Source organism: Artemia sp. Qi Xiang Cuo, chromosome 9, assembly GCF_049724085.1.
Source record: "Artemia sp. Qi Xiang Cuo chromosome 9, ASM4972408v1, whole genome shotgun sequence".
NCBI lineage: Eukaryota > Metazoa > Arthropoda > Branchiopoda > Anostraca > Artemiidae > Artemia > Artemia sp. Qi Xiang Cuo.
The window spans coordinates 40,697,565-40,718,191 of NC_142802.1; the positions used below are offsets into that span (position 1 = coordinate 40,697,565).

At 36.3% G+C, this 20,627-nt stretch overlaps 1 protein-coding gene across 2 annotated transcripts in view; it reads left to right on the top strand.

Moving 5' to 3' along the window:
* LOC148948651 (armadillo repeat-containing protein 8-like) overlaps positions 1-20,627 on the top strand; it is an 81,611-nt gene that overhangs the window by 34,031 nt on the left and 26,953 nt on the right. For both annotated transcript variants that reach the window (XM_089094030.1, XM_089094031.1), the window contains exons 5-7: positions 5,717-5,879; positions 8,839-9,090; positions 17,315-17,494. In XM_089094030.1, the coding sequence (XP_088950156.1) occupies positions 5,717-5,879; positions 8,839-9,090; positions 17,315-17,494 (595 nt within the window). The remainder of the gene's footprint in view (positions 1-5,716; positions 5,880-8,838; positions 9,091-17,314; positions 17,495-20,627) is intronic.

A 20,627-nucleotide genomic window follows, 5' to 3' on the forward strand; every position in this document is an offset into this window, starting at 1 on the left:
AAAGGTTAAAAATAGCAGTAAAGGATACTACCACAACACAATCTCCAGTTGAAAACAATTGGTAGGCGAAAACAGAAATTTTCCAGTTTTACCTTACTTTCTGAAATTGCTGACCAATTGAGAACAATTTTCAAAATACATAATCTGAACGTTGCATTCAGAATTTCAAATTAAATGAAAACGTTTTTCAGCTGTTATAAAGATAAAACCAGTCCCATTCAAAGTAGCGGCGTTCACCAACCATTGGGAGAGAGGTTGTTGGAACACAAATTTTCAATCGACAAAGCCATAAAGTTATGTCAAAGACCCTGGAATTTTTATTCCACCTTGGCCCAACTCGTGTACGATAGCCCATACTGCTTCATTTTGTTTAAAAATACCTCCATTACTGTATCTGTTAAAGATCTCATGCAAGTTATCAGAGAGGACGTCAAAATTAAGAAATTGTCAATATACCAAAATTAGCTCTTAATTTAGAGAAACTTATGTGAGCCCAAATAAACAATGAACTTGTTAATTCAGTTTTTTCTCTTTGATGCTCGCGATCTAATAAAATATCAGGTGATGCCCGACCTGGTAAATGATTAGCTTTAAAAGAAACCCTAAAATGAAATGAACTCAAATTTAGCATTTTGATTTAACATTCAATATTGGATTTTTTTATTCAGTTACCATTTCACAATTGCATGGAGTTTTTCTGTTTGTTTCAGTGGTTGGTTTTTAACGGTTTGATCTTATTTGATTTAGGGATTGTTTTCTTATGACTGGCAGGGATCGGCCGCAGTTACTTTTTGTCACTTTTTTTGGGACCTGTCAGTTTTTGTCACTATTTCTGTCATTTTGTCACTAAAGTCACTTTTTTCGACGTTTCGGACCTAATTTTCTGGCGAAACAGTATATTATAGTTGACTGTCGACTGTGGCATAATTCATAAAAAAGGTAAGTCTTTTTTTGATAGTTTGGACTGTATTTCAAGACGCACAATGTCTATGACTGTGATAAACGTGGTTAGTGTGTGTGTGTTAAGATCTAGGCTCTTGCAGATAAAATGATTGATTGAATTAATTCTACCTTACCATAACTGCCTATGGTTCTTTTCAGGCCCTTGGTTCACATAGCATCCATTCTTGCCTGGTTGCTTAGCAAATGGACAGTTAGGCCGAGATTCCTTCTTTATGTTTTCAGTAGCCAGTTTCTTTGATTTTAGACCATTTCCTGCAAAAGGCATGCATGCCCACAGGTTTGAGGACGTCAAAATGTAAGATTAAATTCGTGTTTTCATTGGTTTTGTGAGTTTTTTTTTGTATTAGCTATATGTTTTCGAATTCCGTCCTAAATTCCATTCTTATTTCAGGTCGCTGTAAATAATGGGCAAGACAAAATTTTTGGAGAGCTGGTTCAGTAGGAAAGACGGTGCTGGGCATAAAGTGAAAGAGTGGTGCACAAAAGGGAGTGACAGCTCGTTCTATTGTAAAGTTTGTAAAAAGACACTCAGCTGCCAGAAAGGGTTCCAGGCCCTTCTTCAACATGCAGCCGCACAAGATCACAAAAAGAATGCTTCTGTCATGTTAAACCAGTGTCAGTTGAGACTCGCTGCATCAGCTCCAACCGGAAACCACCCAAACTCACAGAGTGACGATAGTGTATCATAAAAGAATCTGGAAATGCTCTGCGAGTGAGATGTAGCGTCAAGGGCGGAGATAGTTTGGGTTTTAAAGACTATTGCTAGTTCTGTTGCTGCAACTTCGTGTGATCATATTGCCGAGGTGTTCCGAACAATGTTTCCTGATGCTGTACCAGAAGGCTTGTCGTTAAATGCTAAAAAAACGACATGCTTGTTGACGGAGGCTATTTATCCATACTTTCGAGAAATTCTAGTCGAAGACATCCAGAAATCTGAATTTGTGCTGGAATATGATGAAACAACGAACAATGGGGGGGGGGGGGGTAGAGGAGCTCCAAATAAGAGTTCGATACTGGTCAAAAGAACGGAAACAATTAGCTAGTCGGCATCTTCGGACATATTATATGGGACATGCAACCAGTGAAAATTTGAGTAAGAAAATCCTTCAGAGTATTGAAGATGAAGGACTTTCACTTGAGATATTGATGATGCTTGCAAGTGATGGCCCAACTGTCAATAAGAAAGTTTGGTCCATCGTAGACTTGGAAAAGAGAAAAAGGTATTCAAAAAGCCTATTGAATATGGGAACCTGCAACATTCGTGCAGTGCATAATGCATTCCTAAAAGAGCTACAAGAACTCGGGGAGAAGTGCTCTGATATGATCATCGCTGTTTGCCACTTTCTCACGGGAAGGCTAGCTCGTTCTGACGATTTCAGCCAGTGCCAACAGAAAGTTAAAGTTCCTCAGCGTAAGTTTGTGAAGCACGTCCCCACGAGATGGCTCACCATTGGGGAAGCAGCAAGCCGCTTGATGGAACAGTTTCCTGCATTGATAGAATATTTCTAGAATTCGTGCCAAAGAAAAATTGTCTGGAGTACCTGATGTCAAATGCAAAATATTTGAAAATTGTAAAATGGCTAAAAAAGCAAACAATGAAAGCTGAAATTGAGTTTATTGTAAGCTCTGCGGCAACTTTCACCACTTTTACCGGTGTATTTCAATGACAGGAGCCGTTAATTCATGTGGTACACTTTGAGCTGTGACGGTTATGCACAGTTCTTTTGGGGCAGATTGTGCCGGCTGATGATGTCAATCTCTGGAGCCTTGGTGGTTTTGATGGATTAGTTCGTATTGTAGATGTTTACCTCCAGCAACCCTTGTGTAATGAAAGGGTTCTGGCTGCCCTGGATTCTTAGAAAGTTATTCTGAGAGACAGGCATTTTTTTTTGCTGAGAATCAGGAAGCATATCAAAGCTGCTGTACAGTACCTGCTGACAAAACGCCCTGTGAGCAACGATTTTTTCCGAAGCCTTGGCTGCGTAAGCCCTCCCAGTCCAGATTGCCAAAGAACGAGTTGCAGTGATGTATTCCACATCGCGAGAGAACTTCCATTTGAGACGGACATCGAGCAAGTCCAGAGAGAATGGTTTTTATTACAGTCAGATCCTGTGCCGATACCCACGGAGAGTACTCGAATCGATAGGTATAGGCAAAAGTTCCTGGAACTAAAGATGCTATCTGGTTAAACCAAATATCAGACCTTAGGTTGGATTGTCCGGGCAGCTCTGTTGCTCTGTCATGGAAGTGCAGACGTAGAGAAAAGCTTTTCTCGGTCAGCTCTGCTGATGACTAGCCTTCAAGCGTGTACAGAAGAACGGACACTGAAGGCTAAAGCTTTTGCTGCAGATGCGCTCCGTGACTATGAGAACAGACCAGAGCGAGTGCTGATCACAAAAAAGCTGCTTTGAGCGAAGACAATTCCTTATTGAGCGAAGACAGGAAGAATCAGAGAGAGAGAAGCTTGAAGCTGAAAAGAAAGATGCTGAACAAGAAATCCAGGAGATGGCGCGGAAGAAGCAGAAAATAGCGGCCATAGAGTCAGACTATATACGAAAGAAAAAGAGATGGTTAAGCAGAAGGAAATAGGCGATACCCTTCTGAGAGAGGCAGGGGAACGGTTGAAGAAAGCTATTGAACAGAAGGACTTCCTGAACATTGGTGTTGCTCAAAGCATGCTGGAAGCAGCATTAAAAGTTCGCTCCGAAGAAAGGGAAAGGGTAGATGATGCTGAATCGATTGAAGTACTTGTTCTGAAGAGGAAATCTGAACTAATTGATCGCATTTCAAAAAAGTCAAAGAAGTGATTACATAATATGCAGTGATTGCTTATTCCTAGTTGGGGCGGACGCTTGTTCTTCAATAACTGAAGTTTTTCCTTTACCGAAGTTCAGTTTTCATTCCTAGTACCATAATCGAAGTCGTACATTTATCGATGTTATCGTTTTGTATAAGTAAATAAAATCAGTTGAAGAAAAAAAAAGGATTTCATCCTTTTTGTCCGTAATTTCTCGGGGTCTCATAGGCCCGTGATGATCTTACGGTAGTAATTGGGATCCTTGTAATCCCATTGCACTCCCCCCATTGCAGCCCCCCATTGCACTCCCAGCCCCCCATTGCACTTCCTGGCTGAAGGGCCACGAAACGGAGATCAGCACCGCCGGTTTGGACCTTAAGGGTCTAGTGCCGCATCCTTTACCTTTGTAATCCATCTGACTATGCTGTGACGGCTTCTGAGCAGTCACTTTTTGTCACTTTTTTGGTGTTCTCAAGTAACTAAAGTCACTTTTTTCGTGCACCTCTTCACGGCCGACCCCTGGACTGGTTTTATTTTTCTATTTTTTCCCTGAGGATGGTTGAGCGGAGGTCTTGGCCGAAAATTTGCTTTTTCTTTTATTTGCACTGGCTAGAAATATTCTTGTTTTTACTTCTTTATGAATATCTTGTCATGCTTAGCCAGTGGGGACTCAGAAGTTATTTATATATAATTTTAGTAAAACGTAGCCACTGGTAGGACTTATTTCCCTTCTTCTCCCCCAGCGCTCATGTGTATCTCAATAAACGAAATATAGACTTTTATCTCATATTCATTTGCTTTCATCATTAGGATATAAATAAATCTTGAATGGGACCGATTTCATCGAAATCAAGTTGCTCTTTAGCGTTTCAAATCAATAATTTTAATCAGAAAAGTTATTTGCGATATAGTCTTTCCCTCGTCCTCTAGATGGATCTGGAAAGAAATCTCTTGGAAAGGTAGGACATATTGGAAAGAAAAAACAAAATTTGATAAATAAAAGTTCAAATAGGGATAAAATCCTTTTAATAGACAGTGATGTAATAGAAATTCACAAAAATACCAGATATTTCGGTCACATATACAGTGACCGTCATCAGTAGTAAAACTCTACTGATGACTTTTACTACTGATGACGGTCACTGTATATGTGACCGAAATATCTGGTATTTTTGTGAATTTCTATTACATCACTGTCTATTAAAAGGATTTTATCCCTATTTGAACTTTTATTTATCGTCATGGAAAGGCAGTGTGGTCTCCGAAATTATCTAAACAAAATTTGATTATTTTGAAAATCGTTTTTTTTTCTTTTATAAATCATTCTTTCCGTCACTGAAAGTTTGCAGTCAAAAAATATTATACAGGATAAAACTTGACATCTATGTTGGGTAGTTGAATCTTTTATCAAAAAGGATGCATTCATTCTATATACAATTGCTGCTAAAAGTAAATTTGATGACAAATTTGAGAAACAAAATTAAGGGTTATGTGTAACCTCCAATGGGCATTTTGTTTGTTTCTTTTGCCTCCATTCAGAAAGGATGTTCCTGAGAGGTTCGTTACCTTAATGATTTGTCAATAATTTTAGGGATTTTCACCTTTGGTGACTCTTATGCAATCTCTTTCCAGTGTCGAATTTTATTTCAGATAAAGTTTTGACATGCGTTTTCTATTTTTAATAGTAAAAAAAGATATATTTAAAATCGTTCTGAAAAGATGAAAATGTTTTAGGAAGAAACCTTTTGAAGAGCATAATGTTGTGGGCTAAAAGGTAATAGAGTTAGTACTGTTAGTTTTTATTTTTCGTGAATTTTTTTTTCAATTTGTCTAACGGTATGGTCTAATAGGGATTTCTGGTCAGTAACACGCCTGATTTTAGGGAGTTAAATTATCTTCGACGGAACTATTTTGTAGCCCACTTGTTACTTCTCTATTAGTTTTTTCTCTCTACAGAGTTGGAGGAAAACCGTTTTTGGAACATTTGGAGATTTTGCTGTACAAGGACAACCCCTATCCAATTCAGCTCGTTGCTTCCAAAATCATAACATATCTACATCGGCCTGGCTCACTGTCTTCATCGGAGCCGATAATAAAACTCAAAGTTATTCCAACACTGGTATTTTATTCTAAATTTCATTTTATTGTAGCATTGCAGATTTTTGTGTATATAGCGTGAGGTATAAATAACTCTTCATTTGTATTTTGTTTTTAAGTTTCTTTTAAACTCTATTGAAGTATCTGTAATGTCTAAAATCAAGAAGTATAAATATTAATTTTTGAAAAAAAGCCTTGTTTAACTAAAAGCTAAAATCTAGGAACATAAACAAGCAGTGAGTTCAATAAGCTTATGGCCATTATTTGTGTAATTTCAAGCATTCAGTAGCCAATTGTAGCTATTGAATTGCGTTGAAAAACACTTATTGAAAGGTATTACAATTAAGTATTCGCTTATTGTGTTTCAGATCTCACTAAACTGCAGTTTGTCCTTTTACAGATGGAAAATTATTATTATCTTTTAAGATTTATTATCTACTTTCGGATAGTTTCAAAGGTTCTATGGCTTCAAAACATATTTTTGACATAATAATTGCACGCATACAGTAAGGTATTGCAATTAATTATAATTAATTGCTTCAGACTCTGTTGAACATGGGGAATGTAAAACTTAAAAAAAGAAAGAAGAAAAATGGGCGTCGCTCCCCCTCCCTCCCTTTTCAATTTGGTCTTGAAAGGAGAATTTTTACCCCACAAAAACAAGAAAGGAAAGAGACTAGATTGAGTGGCTTTATGATCGGAGCGTATTTAGAAGCTTACTAATAAAATCTTTCCAGTTGGACATAGTCCTACTTCTTAGTCAGCCCCAACTTCTTCCTTAAGCACACTTTGTGCCAGTGTACTTAATCAAGTTAGGTGCTATTACGGCTTAATATTTTTGATTCCGTTAGCGTTTATAAGTTACAGCTAATTACAAGCTCTGCTTCTTCTATTCATTAATTATAATCAGTTGACCTAGAAAGCACTTTAAAAACTTCCTTCCCCTTAACTTTCGAGAAATATCTATTGTTCAAGTTAATACAGGGCATCAATTACCCATTCACATTTTTTTGGATATGCTTATTTATATTTTTTGGAGAAATTCCCTTTTAGGCTACTACTCAAACCAAAAAACTTTGTCCTTGGGACAAAAACTTAGAAGTATAATTGTAGCTTAAATGAAAAATTATCTTTGAATAAATATTTTTATGGCTCTGAGTATGCATCAAATCTAAATTTTCGTCTTGGATTTTGTGCTACCTATCTAACTTAATAAGTGTGCTTTACATTACAAAAATTAAGTAATAAAAGCGATATTTTCAGAATGAGAAAAAAATAAAGTTTCAAGCACTAAATTAGTAAATATAGAAAAGAATAATTAGTCATTCTAAGATGGACTTGTAGGTAAGTCAATTATCTAAAAATTTGGAGTGTTTTAACTTGAATAATTTTATCAATAAACATCTTAATATATTACTTAGGTATTTAACTGTTCAATGGCAAACAGATTTCTTTTTAATTCCAAATACCTAATTGATAACAAGTTGTTAGGGTTACATTCTTACCTAATTTTACTCTTTCAATCACTGCTTTTCTTAATCAGTTTATTCTCTTTTCATGATTGTCCAAAAGTGTTAGCCCTGAAATTTTTTGGGCTGCAGTTGTCAAAAAAGTTACACTTTCTAGAGCTCCATGATGACACATTGTTTTTTCGCTCATTTTATGCTGATTTTTCACACACATTTTTCATTTTCAAACCTGACCCCTGCTAAATGCTGAAATTGCATGACGGAATATGGAGGTCTTTTTAATTAAAATTGAGTTTCCTAATTTTTATTAAAGACTGGGTTTTCCTAATTTTTAAGACGTATATGGCTACTTGAATTTCTACTGAGTCAATTTAGAGGATCAGGTTTTCTTTTTACTCTCCTTGGTACTTATAAGAATTAAGACAAGAGGTCAAGCCTTAGCGGAAAGAGCGGGGGTTTGAGAAGGGGACAACCCCCTTCATATATGAAATAATTTCTGTTTTTTTAAGTGTTATTGGTGCTCTTTAATCTCATTTGAGATTTTTTTTTTATTTAATTAAAGTTAAGATTTTTGTAAAAAGTTCTGACCAAATGTATTCTAAGCTTTTTGAAACAGTGAAAGTACTGATATTAAATACCAAAGTTTCCATCTTATGCTAGAATTGATTATTAGTATTCTTAATTGAGTGCGAGTTCTTGTCTTCTGTTCAGATTCTTGTGATTTATTTTAGTTGAGGTTTAGGCGTCAAAATTTCCTGAAAGTAACCATAAGGAATCTAGAGTGACATAATAATTGGAAGGCAATATTTATCCAAAGAAGGAAATTATGCAAAAAGGGAGCTGGAGTCTCAGAAGCACTTTACACTTAAACAATATTGTGATCTAAATTCTGTTTCGGTATTACATAGTTTTTTTGCCAGAAAAGCTAGGAATGCGTATGGTTTACTAGTTGCGATAAAGTTTAAATTTAACCGCCGTATCTTAGCTAGCGTTTATAATGCATTTGCTGTTCCGCATCTACTTGCCCTTGCACCATTTTGGTCTCTTCTTACTGCTTCAAATATTAAGGATATACGGAAGTGTTTTTACAAGTATGCAAAAAATGTGCTAAGGCTGCCTCTCTGGATTAATAACAGCTCATTTTCCTCGCGGTATGGAGTTGCAAGTCCTGTGTCCGCGGTACAGAAAAGAAATGAGAGATATCGGAGGCAGATTATTGGTGAAAGCACCTCTGAAATTGTCCGTCTTTGATAATAGGTTTGTTCTTACATATAATTACCCCTATTTGTAAATTTTTTTTTCTTTTTGTCTGTTCTTCTCTGTTTTGGGTCTGTTTGTATTTGTCAGAATTTTTTTTTTTCTATTTTCTTTCTTTATACTCCATTAGTGTTGTATTTTACATTTATGATGGGCAATAAATTTATACATACATATACACACATAGTGTTTTTAAGATGATTACTAAGTACCCTCAACTAAGGGCACTTGGTTGATAAGTATTCCACCTTTTAGGTAAGACTTTGTCATTGTGACCGGACTATAGAAGAACGTGTGGAAGCTGCTCGAACTCTTTCATATTTGATCGAAAGTGAACCTGATTTGCAATGCATTGCTGCAATATGTGATCATTCAATCTCTCATCTCGCCCAGTACCTCAAAGTACCTGTCTTCGATACAACCAAAGGCTGTGGGAGATATGTAAATTTAGGCCCAAGGATCAATCCTTTAAAAGTGCAAAATGAGCTCAGAGATGCAGCTTTTCGAGTAAGAAACTATTGTTGTTGCGTACTACTTTCTTTTATTGCTATTCAACATATTTGAATCATTATCATTGCCTTTCTGTGCATAATTCTTGAGTAGAGGAAAATTACTTCGCAGTTGATTTTTTGCATAACTTTGATGGCCTGTATTTTGAGATTTGTTTTAAGATTTTGCATAATATCCGAACCATCGTGCATAAAAATTTTCAAAAGCCTGCAAAAAAACAAAAACAAACGCGAATTATACGAAAAGTTTAGGATTTTAAGGGAAGAACTGCCAATTTTTTTCTGATTTCTGTTGGGCAGGGCAAGGGATGCCTCTCCTCCCAGGGTTTACGTGGGTACTTTTGCCAATTAAATTGCTTGTTGAATTATTTTTATAACAAAATCTGAAGCGGCTCGTAACTAATATAAAACCTTTCTCGCTTTAATATAACAATGATAATAAAAAAATTACGTTGCAATAAACAAATTGTATCATGTCCATTTCCTAAACTAAAAACGTAAAAACCTTGTGAGGGGGAAGGGGAGGCAAATTTTAACTAGAAATGACCCTTAAATAGATTTTTTGCTCCATTTGACTATTATTATTATTATTATTATTATTATTATTATTATTATTATTATTATTATTATTATTATTATTATTATTATTATCATTATTATTATCATTATTATTATTATTTTTATGTGATATACTTTTTAGTGACAAGCAAGGCAAGGGCCTGATATGTCAAGTCCTTGCTTAGGCTTATTACCAAGTTTTTAAGCATAGGCTGAACCTTTGTCTCAAGGAATGAAGAGATGACTGTGAGGGGATAGCACCCAAGGGAGTTGGCCCTAAATGAAGGCGTGACCAAGCTATTTTGCAAATATTCCTGCTCAATAATTTATGTAGTCAGAGGGAGTTGTATAGCGGTGTATTGGTCTGGTTTCCGTGATCAACGGTGCCACACAAATTGGAAGCTCCATACAAGGTGGTATGTGGAACTGGCTTCCTCTGTCGTCGTGAAGAACCCCCCACTCTTGAAAACGCCGCTAGAACGGAAGAATTTTATTGAGTCAACGTATGGCGAAACCTTAGATGCTAGTAAGGTTGAGCTAAGGCCTGGTAAGAATGAATGGCGTGTGGCCGTTTCTCAAACGGCGACTGCAGATAAAATAGCTTGGGGAATCAAAGTTAAAAGCTCAGAATCTGATACGAAAGTGAAAACTCCTGCATACGTTGGAATAATTAAAGGAATACCCGAGTCCCTCGCGTGGAGGATGTGCGTAGTTTAATCGCTGGTTGGGAAAAGGCAGAGCAATGTGGTATGTCACGATCTTTCAAGCTGTTGTTTCCAAGTCGCGAAGCCCTCGACTCTGCAACCAAGCTCTCTGTTAAAGTTGGTTTTGAGTGTTTTCGAATCCACGAATTTGCGTTTCTTCCGAGGTGCTGTTATAATTGTCACGAATCTGGTCACATAGCTGTGCAATGTAAAAGTACACCAAAATGTGCCCACTAGGCTGAAAATGACAATGGCGCAAACAAAGACAATCCTTGCCGAAAATAGATGCGTTGCCTGAAGTGTCAAAGTGCCAAACATACGTGCTACCACGCTAGCTGCCTGTTGAACAAGCCAGCCAAGTCGTCACCGCTAACAGTTCGAAATGACTGAGTCTCACACAACTAAGCGTATAGTCTCTTGGAATCTGAGCGGTAATGTGAGTGCTAAATTAGCTGTGCAGGAACAACTGTGCCTCACGGAAGAAATTATTTGCCTTTTAGACCATTTTGTCTCGAGTGAAAGTAAAAATATCTTTGATGCCTTACCATCGCATTTCCTCCGTCTTGTACCAGCAAAGAAGCCAAAGCGACGAGGACACCCATCAGGTGGCCTCGCCATGGTTATCAGTGGCAATATAGACTTTGAACTGTTTTCCAGTTCCGATTGTTTTCTAGCAGTGAGAATGAGTGAAACAGTTATTGTTAACATTTACCTACCTACCGATTATAGGGATGATAGCTCTGAAAGGAAGTTCGCCATGGTGTGTAAAGAACTCGGTAAATCTATTAACAAGGTGAAAGCTTATAACTTCCAGTGGATTTTGTTGGGTGATTTTAGTTGGGATGTGACTAAACCTGAAAGCCCTCGATCTGCTCTTTTGCTCAGTCTTATACCAAGTGAATGTGCTCTTTTACCGAAATCTGCGGATTTTACGTATATATATACCTCTGTATCGGTGTCTAACCTCGATCACGTTTTTGTGTCAAGTAGTACTTTTGATAATTCGGTAGCTGTAGATGTTTGCCGTGATTTTTTCGCTTCGGATCACTTACTGTTGTCGTTCCGCATTAATTCACCATTCAGTCGTACGCCTGTAATCCAGCGACCTAAATGGCGCACCGTTGTCGTTTGGAATAAGGCTGATGTAGGTATCAGCCTTATCAGCCATCGACCCATATTGCGTCGATGAATTACTTTTGAAGATAGAAATACCTTTCGACCTGCTCCAAACATTCGTCGCCATGTCTACAGCTGAAGCTCGTCTCAAAATAAATAACATTCATCATTTATTTCGCATGCGTTACTACAGGCTGAGGCACGATGTGTCCCCCATATTAAAGTTTGAACTGGCACTCATATTAAAGGCTGGTTTCAGAACCAATGGTTAGCTGACGCTTGTAGCAAGTCCAAATTTCGGCTAGGTATATGGATTGAGTGTGGTAGGCCCAACACCGGTATTGTAAACTGAATTCGCATTTCTACGAAGCGTCTTTTCGCGAAAGAGCTTGAAAAAAATAGAGCAGCCATACGTTCTAAGTTTTCAGAAAAGGTTATAAATGATCCGGCGCTACTGTGGAAGAGTTTGATCTGTCGGCAAAATGATAAACCTGCCTCGACAGCTAGTATCTCGCAAGAGGCATGGCAGCAACATTTCTTGAGAGATTTCTTTGCACTTCCCTCCCAACTTGAGCATGCCTTTGTTGTTGATCTTGATGAAACACTTTTAAGAGATTTTTCAACCGTGTTTATCGTTTCTGTGTCAGATGTCTGGAACGCTGTGCGCAAAATTAAAAAGCCTTTTTCTCGAGGAAGTGATAATGTTTGTGCCAAACATCTTTTGCTCGTTACTCCGTCGTTTTTTTTACACCTCGCGCTCCTTTTTCAAATGGTATTTGTAACAGGCAAAGTTCCCGCTTCATTCTCGTTTGGCCGCCTTACTCCTGTTCCCAAAAAGAATAAACCACTGAATGAGTGCTCGTCTTATCGGCCTATAACGGTTGCTACTACATTCTGCAAGGTGTTCGAAACGCCGGTTATGCCTGAGCTTTTACACAAATGTTCTATGCCTCCGTTCCAGTTTGGATTCCGGCAGGGTTTAGGGTGCGTCCATTCTCTGACAGCATTCTCATCGATCTTGATTGATGCCGATAATTCTGGTGAATCACTATTTCTAGGGAGTCACGATGTAAGCCGTGCATTTGACTCGCTGATTCCTGCCCATATTCTGATTGAGTTGTTTAAGCATGGATTTAATAGTTGTGTGATCCGTCCCATGTATGATATGTATGCCCATTTGGTTGTTGTAGTCAAATTACCTGATGGGACTGTTACGCACGTAGTAATACCAGTCCGAGAAGGGGTTAGGCAGGGAGCCTTATAGCTCCAGTTGCCTTCAATAACTGTGTTCTCGATGCCCAAGCCCACGCCACCCCCTCGTGTATTTTAGAAGGAATCGACGTATGGCTTATAGATTATGCAGATTACATTTTTTATCCCAGTCGAACAGTACTCTCGTTTGAAAGAAATTTTTCACTCTTAGTCGAGAATACGCAAAGATCAATCAGAAATTTAACCCTAAAAAATCGGAAGTAGTAATGTTCAACTGGGGTAACGTACCGGAAGGATTTACAGTTAATCTCGACGGTGTGCCGCTCGCTCCCAAGTCCGAAATGAGGTGTTTAGGCCTCCCAATCGACGACTCTCTAAAAACAACAAGAAGTCTACTAATCCGCCATTTTAACCGTCGAACAGCCAATGCTTACGGTAGCTTGGTAGCCAGTAAATTGCGACTTAACCGTCAACTGCTAAGCAGACTTTACAACGCATGCGCGCTCCCAAATTTCCTGTATCTTGCACCGTTCTGGCTAGCATTCACAGCTACAGATCGAAAGCAGTTACGAAGCATTTATTTTCGATACGTAAAGTATCTGCTTGCCGTGCCCCCCTGGGCAAGGAACTCTTGGATTACGCGAAGGTACGGGATTATAGACCCAACTGCTTCGATAAACAAGTGTATTGAAGCTTATAACAGCTGAGTTTACCGAAACCCCTGGAGTCCCATCCTAAAACAGTAGATCTGTCTGTGAAAACGTTATGTAGGATAGTAGTTGATATTTTGTAAATATTTCATCTTGTCACGCAACAAGTTTCTCAGTTTTTATGTATCTTATGAATTTTTGTCATTTGTTTTCGTTTTGCTACTTTTTTTTTATTTTCTCTTTACTCCGTTTGTCAAGTGCATTACAACGGGTTATAAATAAATTCTATCCTATTTATTTGTAGAAAACAGAATACTACGCATGTCCGTATCAAACGTTGCCTTTTAAATATAGCAGTAGATATGTGGTGGAACTACAGACCACCTTACTACCGTATTCTGATACTGTGGAGAAGGGTCAAGTGAGTTTCGACAATAGAGGTTGTTTTCAAAATTTGGAGGAAAGATTCAGAATGAAAGTACAGTCAGAAAAAAAGCGTAAAGGTCAGGCTACCTAAGTGAAACAGTATTTCAGGACAGTATCTGGGATTTTATTTGGGAAAAATAATTTGGTCATATTTAGACACACATTAAAGTTTTAGGGTTATCCGTACATAGAGGGGAGTTGAGAGGCTATTTACCCTACTCGCCATCATATGAACATTGAACAAAGAGCATCAGGATTTTGATTGTAGGTCTATATTAATATTTCCTTGAACTTCAAAAGAAAAACCTTTTGACGATGTAAACGTCCTCTTGATCATCCTCCACCAAAATTTTGATAAGGTGTATTCAAGCCAGCTGGTTATGTTTTCTATAATTTGTCAAGATTGTCAAATCACTTGGGACTTCAACTTTTTGAGCTTAGACTAGTTTCATTTTGTCTTCCTCACTCTAGTAACATCCAATTTATTAACTATTTTTGCTTTTTCCAATTGCTATCTTGCAATCGAGGTTAAACCAGGGGTTGTCTCTACCAGATGCCTGAATCTGTTCAAATGTAAATTTTGCGACAATCAACGTTGTTTGACATTTGACTTTCGGAATCCTCAAGGGTGAATATCCTATAGTTCAGGTTGCTCTCACTGGTGCTTATTTTAGGTTATTTCACAGAGTGTATTTTTATTAGCCCTGTAAAAGTTGAAATCATTGACCGATCAAGTTTATGCATGACGGTACGGAATCGGACTTGGCTTAGAATTTCCCTACTTACATACTACGTTGCTAGAGAATAGCAGTGAATTTGGTATTTTGGACTAGCGCATAGCAAGGGTCATATCTGTAACCTGAGAAGTGGCTATGCATATGACTTCTTTTTCGGGCAAATTAACTTTTTATGACCCAAGAGAATGGATGCGACAGATAAATCAGGATGAACAATTAACACTTCTGCCTATGCTCCTTAGCACTACAGAACAGTATTTTCAAATTCTTTACTATATTTGTAGAACCTACCTGAAAATATCACTTGGATCTTGAGTTTGTTCTTAGCTTTATGTTTAGGGCAGTGCTTATGATATTTGTGTACTAATCTGTTACATTTGGACCACCTGGGGATGTAATTTAGTAGGAAGGCGAATATGTGACGCCTTCTTAAAATCGGAATAACGTAAGGATGTATAACTAGAAGACCTCATATATGGCCCCCTCCCCACCCAACCTTTTATCTAAAGCCATGTCATGCCCCTTGCGAATTAGGATCATTCGGAGATTAGTTAGGTAGTGCTTTTCAATAAGTAAATATTACCAGGCCGCGCGGGCAGGCAAACATTATACATTAACTTGTACGTTAATCGATCACATATTAGTTTGAGCCACCGGTACATCTATTACCAATTTTACACGTACTGAAAAGGTGGCAATTAAAAACTTCGATATTGTATCAATCCCAAGTGAATACAATATACGCATATGCCAGAAGGGTTCAGTGGTCATCATGTTTCGGGTCATTTATTCTGTTGAATGGCTTGAATTCGGAACAGCGGTCTAATTTAGTCACGGCTTGAAGCTGCAATGAAGATGACATCATTTGAACAAAAAATGAATCTGATTTTGGAGTTGGTATTATCTCTAACATACATCGCAAGCTTAAGTTTGGCTTTTTCAATGACAAAACAAAGCTGATGAAAAAATTCAGTGAAGGCATTAAATAAGCTGTTTATTCTAAGCCAACCGTCTTTTGTGGTGGAATTTTAACCTGCTTTTATTGCATAGTTGCCATGAAAATATTTTGAATATCCATTTTTGACATGAGATTGATATCGTCGGTGGTTAATCACCTTTCCAGGTGTTTGTCCATAGCTTTAACTTATGGGAAATTTCAGTGTTATATGCAAGTTATATATACTAAATTTTACAAAGAAGACCTGTTACTGCTCCAAACTATACAATTCAGAGATAGTTAAAAATATTCAAAGGCACACTTGCTATTGATTCACAGTGCCGTAGTCTCCATTCTCTCTCGAAAGTTCACGCTCAAGGAATCTGATCAACCCTAGGGCTCATACAGCTACATTTTTCTGACGCAAGACGGCTCACGCCTAACACGTTTTACAGAAATGGAGAATTGTTTCAATAAGATCGGTCTGCTGCATCTTTTAAAACGTTAATGTCAAAAAGGGGAGGTTACACAAGGTTGAATAGCTCCAGGTTTAATATTTGAAATTTTGGATACTAAAGGCCTGATTTTCGTGAATCTCTAACGCAAGCGGTGTTGCTAGAGGGTATATTTTTCCTCGTGCTGGGAGGTTATATCATACATAAGAGGATACATTCTCGTAAATAGAAATAGGTTGCCTGATACCTCCATTTTCCGTTCAGCATATATATTTCAAATGTTTAAATTAATATAATTTCAACGGTTAAGCATTTAACGCAACAGGTAAACCATTATGAGTCATGAACTGGAAAACCAGCTGTTTGAATCCAGAGTAACTTGGAAATCTCTGAAAGTGTTAAACAGACGGTTCTAAATATTACTAAAGTGATTCCAAAAGGTAGAGTTTAATAGAATACAGTAAATCAGAATCATAGTAATAGAAGTTTACTGTGTAGCACACAGCAGTTGTGGGACTTGGAACTCTCAGTTTTGTTTTTTAAATCTATATCGGGTACTCTCGGACGATAAATTTCTATTTTATGGCTGTTAATTTTGGTGCTATGTATATATGTGCGCGCATGAATTTGCGCGTACATATGACTTTTTAAATAAAAGGACTTTTTATATATCGCTCTAATTACAAGATATTGAATGTTTTTCTTATTTTTTTTATTGCAGTACACAGAAGTGTCTTTATTTGGTATATATGTCTACCTGAAAACAAGGCAAATTTTAGGCCAAGATTGATGTGAAGCACATGGAGCATATAGATAGCGCTTGAAATAAACTAATACTACATTGTTGCTACCTGTTTTACAACACAAATATGAAAACTCTGGTCTAAATACGCTTTATTTGTGTTCCAGACCCTCCCCCTCCTGTTAGAAATTCTTTATTACCCCCCCCCCCCTCCTTCTTGAGGCTGTATTTACCTATGTATTTTTGGTAAACAGTTTCAGATTGTGTTTGCTTAACTATAGCACTGTACATAATTATATTTGTGTTGAATATTATGGAATTCAGGTTCCATTAGCTTCACTGATACATTGCTGATTTTAATACCAACACTATATGCCACGTGTATGTGCTAGGAATAGCAGCTTTGGGGAGAAGTTATAATTTCAACGGTTATACCTTTCGTATCCTTTATTTTTTTCTTGATCTCATTCTCCTTCAAAACGTGCTATTCTTTGTGTTAACTATGCTGAGAATTGATACGTATTGTAGACGGCCAAATAGATGATTTTGGCCAGGAAACCCAATGTTTTTTTCTTTATTGTGTGCTTTGTTCAATGTTAAATAGATCCTCAAACGACAATATTTCCTTCTGAAATTCCTTTCTCGTCAATAAGATCACGATCTATTATTTATAGCCATTTTTTAGGCCTTTGCATCACTAGCAGATTCAGATGAAGAAATACGGAAAAGGGTCTTAGAGACAGAGGGCTTAATGCCATCTTTAATGTCAGCTTTAAATGAAGGCTGTAGAGAACTTCACATATCTGCCTTGCGTTGTTTATTGTCTATCTCCAGATCTGTTCAGCAACTCAGAACGACTTTTCAGGTAATTTTTTAGCTTTAATTTTGCGCACCATTTTTGCTGCCCAAGTGGATGTTTTAAAATGTGCTTAAATAGTTCTTTAAAATTTTAAACTCAGCTCTTAGTATATTTCTATTAAAAATCAGCTTAGATAGCTTGGGCGTCACCTCAATATACACAATGACCAAATTTCAAGAATGGATTCACAAAATAGCCAAGAGAGGGAAAAGATAGAAGAAGCCATGGTCAGGTTCCAATTAGATTATAAGAAATAATTAAAGTGTCAAAATCCTTGAGAACGTTTTACTTGAAAGGAAACATCAACAATATTTTCACTAAAAATTCAGCACTATCTAGGGATAAACATAAGTTTAGAAATTCCATAAAAGTTTGTTTTCTAATCTGTCTATTTTTCCTGATCGCGTATCTCTTTCTTTCAGTTAGTCCATATAAAATTTCTTGTGAACAGATTTTCCAAGGAAGCCTGCTTCATGTGCTATTTTTTTTTCTTTTTTTCGCATATAGAAGAAGGATTATGGAGTTAAAAAGAATTTTAAAGAAGTTTAAGTTCAAGAAGTTTCTCTTTCCACCTTTCTAATATGTTTTGAAAACGAATGCTTAAAATAAGATTTTTGTGTATCAATTTGGAAGAAAATGTTCCCAGTAAAGCGAGTATTTTGTTTCCGGCCTTTTGGCCGCTCTTTTAGTTATTTGATTCCGAGAAATCCCTTGCGCGGCACGGATCTACCTAACATTTATTGACTATTTGTCAAGTTTTAAATCCAAGCTCTCTCTTATTTTTCTATTCACAAGGGTTTTTTTTGTAAAAGTTCTTGACACTTTTCTGATATATAGTTTTGTATGATTTAACCGCTGATTGATGGCAATTAAAGTTCTAAACATATTTCCAAAACACAAATTTAATAACTTTGTTCTGCTATATAACTTTCATATTAGTTTTCAAGTTTGTAACATCAAAGCATATGATTCTTCTTTCTTTTTTTATGTAACGTGAGCAATTGGTACTATTATGATCAATAGTTGCATATATTTAAATTGCTCATTGGTGGAAAATTACTGTTTTACTGATATTTCTGAGGAGATCATTACTATATGATGAAACTTAAGAATGATTTCGAAATAATACCCTAAAAACTAAGATTATGGCCAAGATTTCTGATTATTAATTGCATGGCACACTAATGTTCAGGGCCGAAGAAAAAGGGTAAAATAAATGGCTTAAATAAATTCTTTGCCACAAATTACTCAGGAGAAACTATTTATTTGTAATCTGAGCCTTTCGTAGAGGGGAGGCAAACGGGGCAGTTTTCCTGGTCGTTGTGGCTTGGAGGGGTGCTGTGGCTGGGGAATTCTCAACTTTGATCCTTTTTGTTTATATTTGAGTCGTGAGGTGGGCGCTTTAGTAATTTTTTCCTGGGCACTACCAACCCTAGGGACGGCTCGGTTTGCAATGATGTTCAGTGTCAGTTGGAAATTGAAAAGTTTTTCCATGTGCTTAAAAAAAAAAAACAAAAAAAAACTTCGCATTTAGAGTGCAATGCACCTCTAGACTAATGTCTATTCAGTTATTGTATTAGATACCGGGTATGTTGCTTGCCTCTCATCTAAAAATTGCTTGCCTGTCATCTTTATAATAGAAAATAAAATAATGAAAAAGAAGTTTTCTAAGTAAAGAGCCATCTTAAAACCTAAGATGAGCAGAAATAAATTCCTACAATAATTCAAACTTAAAACGACCAGAAATTACTATCAATAAAAAAATGAAGCCCTAAATGAACAAAATTAATCTAAACAATCACATCAAAGATGAAGATAACAGATACTGATGAATAAATAAATCTCATAATGAGTAGAAACCTTAAAACAAACATGACCTTGGCTATTGCTCACCTCCCGCAAAACCTACTAAAGGCTATCGCGTTATTTGGATTTTATTGAGGACTTTATATATATATATATATATATATATATATATATATATATATATATATATATATATATATATATATATATATATATATATATATATATATATATATATATATATATATATATATATATATATATATATATATATATATATATATATATATATATATATATATGTATAACATTGTGGCTTGCTTTGTATGGTTATCGACGAACAATAAGTAAAATACAGCTACCATAATAATTAATATGACTGGAAAGAAATAATGGAAATAAACTGAATGTAAAATATAAAATAATCTAAATTCCAGGAAATGTCAGCAAATCAAGATTCAAGATTTTATTTAACAGAAATATCTGACGTTTAACGTTACAATTATAAAAGAAAAATATTCAAAATATATTTGGTTTTCAGTAAAATACAAATGACGTAATAGCCTTTCGTGGGTTTAGGGATGGGAGGGCAGGAGCCCTTCTCCTGTTTTTCAGTAATTTCTGTGCGTTTTAAGTTTGGTGGAATGTGCGTTAAGTTTCAGTTTTTATTTCTACTCGATTTAAAATTTGTTTATTCATGCATTTCAGTATCTGTCATCTTTATGATTTGTGTGATTATTTATTTTAATTTCCGTTCGTTTTCTGTTTCATGCATCTTTGACAGTAATTTCTGGTCGTTTTAAGTTTTTGAATTATTATAGGACTTTTTTTGTGCTTGTATCGGGTTGTAATAAGGATAAAATGCTTCCCTTGGAAGATCTTCAGTTTGGGAAAAACATTCTAGTTTATTTCTGTTAGTTTTTTTATTGCCAAAATTTTACTATTGTTTAATGTTAGGAACGTTTTTTTTTAGTTTTTGGGTTCTCTGCTTAACTATTGAAATATTGGAATCTATTTAGATTCTTAAGTTGAATTAGGTCCTCTCAGCGTTGATTTCAATCATTGAATAAATTTCACTCAATTTGAAACCAAGGTTTAGGAAGGTTCTGGAACTAAGGTTTTCATTCAATAGCAACCTTTAGACAATGTACTCGAAAGAATTCTTCTCGGAGAATGTTAAGAAGAGTATTTATGAATGAAAATGGAATAAGAGAATAAATATATGTCAGAGGCATCGCTCAGCTGTCTTTATTTCTGACTCTTTTGACTTTTTATTTGTGACTTTGACGTTAGCGTATTGTTGTGTGGTTTGGAAAAAAGGTCATTTTGACAA